This window comes from Cyprinodon variegatus, unplaced genomic scaffold (genome assembly GCF_000732505.1).
Source record: "Cyprinodon variegatus isolate N-32 unplaced genomic scaffold, C_variegatus-1.0 Scaffold135, whole genome shotgun sequence".
Lineage (NCBI taxonomy): Eukaryota > Metazoa > Chordata > Actinopteri > Cyprinodontiformes > Cyprinodontidae > Cyprinodon > Cyprinodon variegatus.
In genome coordinates this window covers 1,120,082-1,131,254 of record NW_015150588.1, presented here as the reverse complement: position 1 = coordinate 1,131,254, position 11,173 = coordinate 1,120,082, and the positions used below count along the sequence as shown (strand labels likewise).

The 11,173-nt window shown below is 41.2% G+C and overlaps 1 protein-coding gene across 1 annotated transcript; it reads right to left on the bottom strand.

Moving 5' to 3' along the window:
* Positions 1-1,506: 1,506 nt before the first annotated feature.
* sp4 (Sp4 transcription factor) lies at positions 1,507-10,660 on the bottom strand. The gene is made up of 7 exons (XM_015376519.1): positions 10,070-10,660; positions 9,719-9,789; positions 7,606-7,956; positions 6,300-7,515; positions 5,891-6,089; positions 3,727-3,926; positions 1,507-3,528 (listed from the first exon to the last, which is right to left on the bottom strand). Exons 1-7 carry the CDS (start codon positions 10,074-10,076, stop codon positions 3,263-3,265), a joined length of 2,310 nt encoding a protein of 769 aa, XP_015232005.1. The 5' UTR covers positions 10,077-10,660; the 3' UTR covers positions 1,507-3,262.
* Positions 10,661-11,173: the final 513 nt, after the last annotated feature.

Below are 11,173 nucleotides of genomic sequence, written 5' to 3'. Positions count from 1 at the left end.
TTTTTTAAAAAATTTTTTTTATCGATTTTTTTTTTTTTTTTTTTTTTTTGTAAAGTTTTTTAAAAAATTTTTTTTATTAATTTTTTTTTTTTTTTTTTTTTTTTGGTAAAGTTTTATAAAAAATGTTTTTAATTAACTTTTTTTGTTTGTTTTTTTTTTTGCACCCCTGAATGTCCTGAATGTTTGAGGTCAGGTTATGCAGGTATCCCAGAAGAGCAATGTTGGCTGATTAAGGATAAAATAGATGGAGCCAAATAACTCCAGATTTTTATTAGTCCGGTTATTTACAAGAGAGCATTATGTTATCCATGTCAATGTCTTTCATTGGCCTTTGAAACACAAGTGTTTTTTTTGTCCATTGTTCTAAACCATAACAGCATGAAATACAGTGTGTGTTGCCTGAAAATCACAGCATTGGCCTTATTTAAGTCTTCCCTGCAATATTAGCACTGTTTGGACTCTTTAGTAGAAAATGCATGGCATTTAAAAAGCATTACAGGGACACCAAACTGCAAGTCTTTGCAGCTTTGGATTTTTTTTATCATAGGAAAGACATCCAAAATTGAAGCTTAAATTTTACTTGCATCCAAGTTTGGACTTATTTAAATCTGTAGTTTAAGGTTATGCATAGGGCTGCAACTATTTTGCAACCTGATTAATCTGTCGATTATTTTTCCAATTAATCGATTAATAATTGGATAGCCTGAAGTTCCTTAAAGAGGACTTTTTATTAAATTAAAACCAGGTGGAAATAAAACTTTTCCACTTGAGTTCTGGATAGAGCATAATGACAGACGAAAAAGATTTTTATCTTAAATGCAAAATGTTCAGTTAAAGATTAATCAATTAATAAATTAATCATTTGAATAATCAATTAACCTGATTGTTTCAGCCCTAGTTATGCATTCCAGCATGAAAAAGCGCATATTGAAACCCTATTGAAACCAACAACATATTACATTTTGGTGATAATCCAGATAACCATCTGGATCCAGGAATTCTTGAAAATTTCTGTGAATAAAGGTACTAACTTAAGTTGAAAGTCACTACTACACTTCTAGATCTAGAAATAAGTAAAAATGTCTTAAATTAAGTGTATTTACCCTTAATTTAAGTAGGTAAATTAGATGATTTGTCAATGGAATGAGTATTTTTACTCTTAAAATAAGATAATTAGATAACATGCTCTTAAAATAAGACAACTGAATAGTTTTTTTCTTATTTCAAATGTAAATTGTCTTGTTCCATTGGCAAAGTGTTGAACTTACCTCCTCAATTCAAGAAAAAATGCACTTATTTTAAGAAAAAATTACTTATTTAGATGAACATTTTTTTGCAGTGAGATATTTTATCAATCTTTACCAGGTGAGCCAATATGCTGTCCAACCTGGGTAGATACAGAAACAAAAGCCTCAGAGGAAATGTAAGACTCACTTTATTGTCAAGTGTTAAGCAGGCAAAGCATGTTTTCTGCTTGAAGTTTTCATTTTTTCTGTCTTTTTTTTTAAACTTTTGTTGCTGACATAACACATTTGTACAAACCAGTTTTAAAAATATCAATAAACTGGAGCCTTTAAGGCTAACCTGGCAAAAACCCATTATCAAATGTCATGGAGACGAACAAACATCTTTAGAAAAAGATTTACAAATGAGATGTCACTACAAAATAGAAAACCAAAGAAAAGTTAGTTGTCACACAAAAAAGGATTTTTAAAAACATCTAAATTTGTTTGGTATCAATCTTTTCAGCTTTAGACATTGATATTTATTTATTTTTTTGCTTTCTTCTTGTTTTGTTATTTATATATTTTTTTCTCCAAAAAACATGTTATGGTGCAAAGAAAATAAATGAAACAGTTGACCAACGGAGTTTAAAGAAGAAAGAAGCAGCACTACGGCAAGAAACTGAAACATGCTGCACACAACCTTAGAACCACACAACTACAAGTCCAGCAAAAGGCAAATATTACAAATCAAGGATAAATAATAAATTAGCCATACACAATGGGGTCATGTGTCAACACACCTGAAGAGGGGCTTCAAAACAATTTCGATTCTTTAACATAATTGTTTTAATTCAAAGAAGGTACGCACTGAACCAACACAGAGCAACATTAACAAAAAATATTACATCCACAAAGCTAAAGAGCTTCCCTCTGCTGTAGCTCTTGGCTACTTCAGCTGCTTGTGATGTGTCGTGGCCCCCCCACACGGAGCAGAGGGTCCTCACCAGAGCCCAAGAAGCATTAAGTATCAGCAACAGTGCCGCCATCTGATAAAAACTGTTGATTTACAGCCAAACTGCCTTAAAAATTGTTGCTGAAGCAACTCCTGCAAACCTTTAGCTTTGCTCAGACGGCAGCACTTCTTTCTGATTCTCGAAACAAAACGGTCTTGTCTCAGTAACGAAAAACTTCCCCTGACATTGTAAACACGGTTTCACAAGGATTGTCATGATAGTATTGCTTTCCCTACACAAACAAAGTTGTAGAAAGCTAGATTGTTGTTGTTTTTTCTCTATACAAACCTTTTATTTGTATTCTAATGGCCACTGCGCTTCAATAAGGAATGCATTATTTATAAATCTTTTTTTTTATATGTGCTTTTTTTTCCCTACTCTTCTCTTCTTTTAGAATTCCCTCTTCAAGAATAATTTGTTGACTAATCAAACAAATCAACACCTGAATCTGAAGTGAGGACTCAACCTGAGCCATGAATAAAACTCACCGTAGGTAGATCCTCTTTGGAGCTGCGTGGGAACACAAGCACACACCCATTCATGCAGATAACATTTACACACACACACACACACAGAATATCCCAGCCTGCCCTTGCGCTCTGCAACCGCCCTGTACCGTGATTGACCTCAGCACAGTCAGACAGGTATGAAACAGGAACACAGCTTTGTGCATAGAGTTAGATTCTTGTTAGGAAAATGCCTCTCACTGCTGGATGGTTTTAGTTTCATCAGGTCCTCCTGTCTTGTGCTCATCTACTTACATTCTGTCCTCTCAATGCACATGGAGATGTTCTATCTTATTACATAAAAGCCAAACTAATCTTCGTTATATGTTAGTTTCCTTCAGATTGTAATGTTCATATTTTTTCCCCCACTTCATGATCATTTCATGATCCTCTTTTAAGTCCTTTTTATAAGAAAACAATTGTAAAATTATGTAAAAGTCCCTGCAAACACCTCCAAAGAAAATCAAAGAATACAAAAAAAAAAAAAAAAAGATCAGGAAGTCTGCCTTCAGTTTGTCTATTCAAACTCCTCTTCCTCTTCCTCCTCCATGTGGTTGGAGGTTGTGGGTGTAGCGGGTTCAGAGTCCCGCGTGAGGGTCCCCACAGCGACGATCTGAGGGGATTCAGCCAGGCCTTCGGGGGGCTCCTCTTCCATGTCGTCAGTGGTGATGATGGCCACGGCTGCGCCGCCCTTCTTGTTCTGGTGAGTCTTGATGTGCTTCGATAAGTGGTCACTGCGCATGAAGCGTTTGGAGCATTCTGGACACTCAAAGCGCTTTTCTCCTGGAGGGGGAGGCGACAAAAGGAGAGTAAATCCAGGTTACAAAGACTTAAAGAAGTCTGACCAAAATCCTAACTTTAATTTTATTAGGAATCTGCAGCTTCAAACATTCATGACCTCTTCGTTTCAGCAGACCAAAGTAAACAAACAACATTTTATCAACTGCAATCAGAATCGGTCTGTCTTTTTGAGTCTCCTACCTGTGTGTGTTCTTCGGTGTCTCTGCAGCTCGTCGCTACGGGTGAACCTCTTCCCACAGAAGATCCAGTTACAGACAAACGGCCTCTCGCCGGTGTGCCAGCGTAAGTGGGCCCTCAAGTGAGACGTCTTGCCATATACCTTCCCGCAGCCCTCCATGTGGCAGATGTGCTGCTTTTTCTTTGTAGGGTCTCCGCTGTTCCTGGGAACATGCATGTTTGGATTTTTCAATTACTTTTAATCTATAGATAATTCTTCAAATTAAATGTAAACATGTCATAGAAAGTTAACAGATATTTATAATAGGGCTGGGCAACGAATTGCATTTGTAATATAATTGCAATTTTGGGTGGCAGTAATAAACCAGAGGAAACAGAGAATTTTGGCTAGCGAGCAGATCCATGCATGCCAGTATAGGTCAGCACTTTTCCAAACAAAAGTTCTGTCACACTACAGTCAGAGGAAGCAAGTTTTCAAAGTCATAAAAGCAATATAACCTTGGAGTGAGACGTCTACATGATTTAGTTATAGCAAAGGAAAGCCTAAATAATATCACAACTTAACATGGAAAAAAAGAATCACAATTTTCATGTTTAGCAATTGTTTGGCCCTTATTTATACTGCTTTGTAAAAGCATTTTAACTCTTTGTAACATCATATTAAAACGACAAACTTTAATGTTTTCAGGGGGGATTCATGTGATACATCTTTTAATTAGAGGAGGAAATAAAGCACTTGTGCCACAACAAATTGTAGCGTGCATTTTTATTCAGCCTCCCTGATGCAATAACTGTTGCTGAACAACTTTTTGCTGTATTTAAAACCAAATAGTCTTTAGGGGATTGCTTCCTCTATAGCTGCACATCAAAAGACCTTTTTGCACATTTTGTTCTTTGCAGAACTGATACTGTGAACATCAATTTTTAATTCTTGACACCAATTTTCCATTGAGTTTGTGGTGAATCTCAACTTTGACTGGACAATTTTAACACTTGAATATGAATTGATTCAAACTATCGATCAACCTACAAAGATCTTTTAAGGCTGACGTCAATAACAATTATGTAAGCATCAGTCTAACCGATCCCTCAATATTCCTGCTGATATTTTGGGCCAATTGTTGGAGCTGATATTGTTGTTTCTTCCTTCTTTTGCATCATTAAAACAACCCAATGATACATTTTGTACAAGTCTCAATTTAAACCAAAAAAAAGACAAGAAAAATGTATTATCCAATCAAACAAAACGTTAGCAATGGGTAGAAAATACACTTTATGAGACCTCAAGGCATGGCTGATGAATGCGCTGATGAATTGGCCAACAAATGCAGGTATCGGTCGACGTATCGGCTATCTCTAATCAAAACCTTTAGATTCTAGCTCTCACAGGATTGTGGTCACTGTCCTGCTAGAAGGTAAACCTAAACCCAAGTCATTTGTTGCCTATAATGCTTTTTTTTATGCAAAATTTGATTTGCATTTGATCACAGTTCCTTTTCCCTCCACAAAACAAGTTAAAAACAAGAATAAAATAATGAAGATTAACTTTTATTATTAGTGAATTGCAATGTTTTATTTTAATTCAGATAAATCCCAGGATAAATATTAAACCAATCACATTTTAGCCCAAATTAAGTGTAAAATTCTGAAATGGCTGCAGCTGTCTGGATTTAACTTCAAATAAATTAAATGTAATAGAATATGAATAAAACTATATTAATAGAGCCGTCCCAATCATTACTTCTGCTAATGAGGTGCTGGACTGGATTTCCTTTAAGGTTGTCAAGCGTACAAAAAACAAAACGTTTCAGTTTTTGCATTTGTAAAAATATGTAAAAACTATGCATAATATTCTCTCCCCTTCTGTTCTGTCCTAAAGGTGAACTAATTACATACCAATCCCCATTAAATGCACTGAAGTTGGATGTTTTCTCTGCCAGTTACAGCTTAGATTCCCCACTTTAAAAAGCTAACTATGTGTTAGTCATAGACCAAAACAGGTGTCAACATGAAAACTTAAAGAAAAAAAGAGCGTTCACTTCCTTTCTTATCTTGTTCATCAAGCTGCACTGATTCCGGCTTTTAAAGACAGAATTATTTTCTGCTGAATTAACAGGTATGTTTTAACCAGGTGCTGTGTACTGAGGTGTGTTGCTCTAATCTGTACCTTCCCTCTCCATCTCGGCAGTTTGGACAAGAACAGGCGACCCGTCGAAGCCTCTTGCTTGGGAGCCCCTCCTGGTCCGAAGAACTCTGGACTGAGCCTAGCTGGTCCGGACTCACCGATGAACCTGAGGCCACGCTGCCGACAGTGACGGTCACAGGAGAAGGCTGAACTTTAACCGTGTCCTGACCCTGTGGTTGACCTACGAGAGATTTCAACATCAAGTATGGATTTAAAATAAGCAAATCATTGTTAACGGAAAACAGAGAGGAGACCCAAAACAGCTTTTATTACTTTCAATGCAAATTGGCTGAGCGGGATGGGTGGTGTGACAGACTTTTAAGCTGTAGCTTTGATTTGTAAATGTTTTAGATGTTAATCTTAATTTCAGAGAATCTTTCCAAGCTCTTACCCTGTAGACCAGTAATGGTGAGGGGGACACCCTGCACCTGAACCCCTGCTGTCCCAAGTCCCGCGATGCTGACCGTCTGCACCCCAGAACCTGGGTTGATCTGGGCAGCACTCAGCGTTAAGGGGGTTCCACTCAGGGACACCAGCCCTCCGCTCCCAACTGTGGTTCCACCTGCCATTGGAGCAAGGGTTAGCTGCTGTGGCACTGCCGCCCCCAGACTCCCCTGTAAAGAGACCCCCCCAGGCAGCTGTAAGGTCTGCCAGGTGATCTGCCCCGAGGATGACAGAGTAGGAGCACGGATGAGAACCTGTGCTGGGTTCTGGAAGGCTTGGATTGGCTGGATGGTTTGTCCCGGCGCCAGCTGCAGGGTTTGAATATGTTGCGGTTGCTGCTGGTTCTGTGTCTGACCCTGACTCTGTGCCTGTGGTTGCAGCTGAATCTGCTGCACTACCTGGTGTCCCACCTGGCCCACGATCACTTGCTGGATGGTTCCTGTCTGATCGGGCTGAGTCTGGAGCCCATTGGCCTGGTTCTGGGATTCGGCGTCATTGCTTTGTACTTCGGTGTTATCTGGGGCACTCTCTGGTGCGGCAGGAACCGCCTGAGCGCCATCGGAGATGCTGTCCCCTTCAGCTACCGTCGGTGTTGACCCGGTGCCAGCTGCAGCGGGAGTCCCGCCTGGCATTGCTGTTGTAACCAGCTGGTTGCCATTAGCAACAGAAAACGTGCCATCTGCCGACTGGATGAGCTGCACTGCACCACTCCCTCCAACACTGTTGATCACCGGCAGAGCAAGGGTCATGCCGCCGAGGTTTATGGGCACAGTGGTCATAACCGGAGTCTGGGAGCCCGGGAGAGTCTGCAGCTGAATTGGGAAAGTCTGTGTAGGACGTATCTGTAACGGGACCGTCTGATTGGCTGTGCTTGGTAGAATAGCCTGCTGGTTGGCTGGCTGGAGTATAGCCTGTGTCTGGCCTGAGTTTGGTGTCTGGATGAGCTGAACCTGTTCAGGCAGGGCCCCGATGGAGGCCGGCTGTGGGTTAATGTGAATCTGCTGTCCGTCAGCCGTCTGCAGGTGAGGAATGACCTGATACTGCACACCGCCTCCTGCAGTGGGCAGGTTTTGAACCTGGATGATCTGGAACTGCTGCTGCTGTTGTTGTTGTTGCTGCTGCTGATTGGTTGGGACACTATTGGTACCAGTTGTGGTTTTCACCTAACAGAAAGGAGAAGAGTTTTAAAACATGGATAAGAATAATAATAAAAAACAAAAAAACAGCTGGCCAAAGCCCCTGACAACCTTTACCTTGCGTCCTCCAGGTGAACTGTCATTGGCCAGAGTGGTGGCCACTGTGACAGCAACAGGCTGACTGGTGTTCTCCTTGGCCATGGCGGGAGCGGATGTAAAAATCTGCCAACCGTTCCCAGTGAACTGAGCGGGGACCAGTTCTAGCTGCTGGGGAACCAGTGCCTGGCCCCCGGCTGCATCCACCACTATCTGACCCTGAATCTGACCTGCCTGGAGCTGGATTTGACCGGTCTGGAGTTGAATCTGCTGGGAACCCGCTTGGGTCTGGGAGCCCTCAACTCCCCCTTGCCCTCCGATCTTACTGCAGGTGGCTGCTAGCAGAGCCAATGGAGATGGCTGGGAGGAATCCTGCAGGGGGAAGGGAAGAGCTTGTTAAATATGCGCACTAATGGCCACAGGAAGATCCCAGATTTTTCTAAAATGTTGAGCACCAACTACAGGATTACAGTCATTACAGAACATTAGTATAATTCAACAGACAAACAGAAAGAGCATGGTGCAGCCTCAGACCTACAAACACGTCCATCTACCTAAACTGACAGACTAGGCAAAGAGAACAATAATCTGAGAAACAGCCAACAGGCCCATTGAAACATCTGCCAAAATCTGCATCAGGTGGATCAATCTTTCCAATGGAAAACTTTTATACCAGAATTTCTCGAACTGCACATGCATTGACAGGTGGAAAATAAGCCAAAAGTACAGTTTGAACTAACACACTTTGGGGGTATAGTAATCATAAGATTGGACTCAGTTTGCTTTCTGTCTTACAAACAAGATGCTATGTATGAAGAAAAAAATAAAAACTGCACATTCCCCTGAAGAACCCCTGTGAAACATGGTGGTGGAAGCATCATGCTGCGGGGTTGCTATTCCATTGTAGGGACAGGGAGATGGGTCATAGTTCCCTAAATGGATGGACCAAGGTAAATACAAGCTTGAAAGACTGACGGGACTAAGGTTCACCTTCCAGTCAGAATACCACCCCAAGCATGCAGCCGAACTGCAGGCATGACCAAATGTTAGAGAGTCAATACTTGAATTCACTGAGAATAGTTGGCAAAACTTGAAAATTGTTTCTCAAAGACCATCTAAATCCAATTGGACTGAGCTATTCTGAAAATAATGTGCTGTAATGGCACTCTCCAAATGTGCAAATCCAACAGAAACATTACAGGGCTTTAAAATGTATTAACTAATTGATGCTGAGTCTAAAGCAATGCGCTTCATATTTAGAATTTTAAAAATAAGGGGAAAATCAAATCATCATCAATACATTCATGTTTTCTTCACTTAAAAATTAACATAAAATACATCAATATTATCATGACAAAGTGTAAGAAAAAAAATTCAAGGGGCATGGCTACTTTTATAAAGCTTTACTTTTGTGCAAAGATGTCACCGCGAAAATATTGAAGAGAGGAAAAAAAGCACAGAATAGAAATAGATGGGAAAAAAAGAAGAAGAAAAAAAAAGAAATACACAAAGAAAAGAGACAGAGAGCTGTCAGTAGTGGAAGTGGGCGGTATTACAGGAAGCGAGTGGGTGGGCATGTGAGAACCACATTTCTGTTTTCTCAGAACACTGGAAAAAAAAAAATGCTGCCTTCACTCTCCTCCCTTTTTCACAAAAGAAGAAAAACTAGGTCGCGGGCAAATGTTTAAAGTCAAACACCTCTAAACAATAAAAGAGACACAGCCTCGGATTATTTACATTATTTACACTAATCCAAATGCATCATAAAGGTAGTGCGTTGATATTCTAGTCATGCCATGCATCTGCAACCTCTCTATGTTTACTTACAATAGAAATTAGAGAGCATAAACAGGAAAAAATAGGTATTTAAAACAGGCATCAGTGAAAATGAATGAAACTGACTATAATTCAAATAGACAAATTTAAAAGCTGCTGGAGTGTGACAGCCATATAAGCTTATTCATGAGGCTTTGGGTTGGCTCTCAGCAGGGCTGCACAGAAGCAGGAAGTGGAAATCACCAGAGAAACGCCCCCAGAGGTGTCTGTCTGACTGGCTGAGAGGGAGTGAGAACATTTTTGGCCTACAGGCAAGGCAAAAAAACTAATGAACTAAAACAAACTCCTCTCTTTTTACCTGCGATCCTGAACTTTTGCCCCGTTTAGATGCTTTCCCTCCTTCTGTTCCAGATGATTCCTTCTTCGAGTCTGTGGGAAAGAAAGTAGCTGTTATCTCAGAACATATTTTCTTTCATTCATGATCACTCCCTGGATAAAGTCCCAGGATAAATCAAGCAGTAGATAATGTGGGTTTGTAAATAAAATGAAAGCATTAAACAGATATAATTAAACAAAGGTGATCAATAGAGATCAGAGAGAAAGCAGTAACCTCATCATCAATATCAAAGGAGGCATGGAGCCTCCTATCTGTCAAAGGAAGAGAGAGACTGATAGAGGGGTGGAGACGAAGAGGGGGGAGGGTACCTACCACTCATAACGCATTAATATACCGAGAGGGAGAGGGTGTAGTTCACGGTAGAAGGCCGGCCGGGTACAGAGGCGGAGGACGGCCTATATGTTCGGCTCTGGGCAGTAACGGATCAGCCCGTTTGACGAAACCACCCACCAGCCAGGAAGGGCGGTGCCAAGCGAAGACACAATCAAACACCCCCCTCTGAAAATATCGGAAACGGCAGCTCACACCTAACCGTTGGACTCCTCGCAGCCCCCTCCCCGTCTTCTGGTTCTCCCGCCGGACAGACAGTCCATAAAAGAGCTAATTTGTGCTTGTCAGAGCGATGTCCACAGAGAAGTTGGCGGTGTGTGACCGTGTAGGCCCACCCACTTCCATTTAAGCATCAGGACAACACCCTCCTCGCTGCTCCTGCCTCTTGTCACCCGCCGCTTCTTCCTCCGCGAACGACACACGACGCGCGGACGTCTCGTCGCCGTCCGCCGCGAACCTAAAACGAGCCGCCAGCGGATGTTATATTTTGAACCTATTCCTTTATATTCGTGCACAATTGGGTTCGATAACGAGGAGATAGCTGTGGCTTTTGTGGGCGGACGCGCTCCTCCCACATATTCAGATTGGACGGCGGTGCTCAGCGTGCGAGGGTCGAGATGGGAGTTGTATTTTGGTGAAGCCTCGCCTTCTCGAACGTGCTAGCGAAGCGGGAACTACAGCTCCCATGATGCTCCGGGGTGGCGATACTGATAATCAAGTTGGGCTGAGAGCGAGGGAGAAGGGCGGGGACTACTTTTCGATGTCGGAGGGGTTGGGCAAACATGACAGGGAGGCGCGTGAGCTAGTTTCAGGAAGATTGCAGTGAAGAAGAGTGTAATCTCTGGCTAATATTAAGAAAGTTCTCCATCAGTTCACAGCAAAAACTTCACTTGTTTTTACCTCCAACCCATTTTAAAGTCAGTCATTTGGTTAGACAAACATTTATTACAACCATATTTGGTGTGGGAAAAAAAAGGCATCAAGTTAAACTACTTTAAAAAAGTAAAAGAAACATGTTAACATTTTAAATGAATTAATTGATTCTAATTATGAATTAGAATCAAGTTTATTGCCAAGTAGGATATA

Excerpts from the sequence above, each read along its gene's own strand:
- sp4 (XM_015376519.1), bottom strand. Across the intron at positions 7,516-7,605 it reads GTTCACCTGGAGGACGCAAG|GTGAAAACCACAACTGGTAC; the intron begins GTAAAGGTTGTC and ends CCTTTCTGTTAG. Across the intron at positions 3,529-3,726 it reads ACACCGAAGAACACACACAG|GAGAAAAGCGCTTTGAGTGT; the intron begins GTAGGAGACTCA and ends CTCCCCCTCCAG.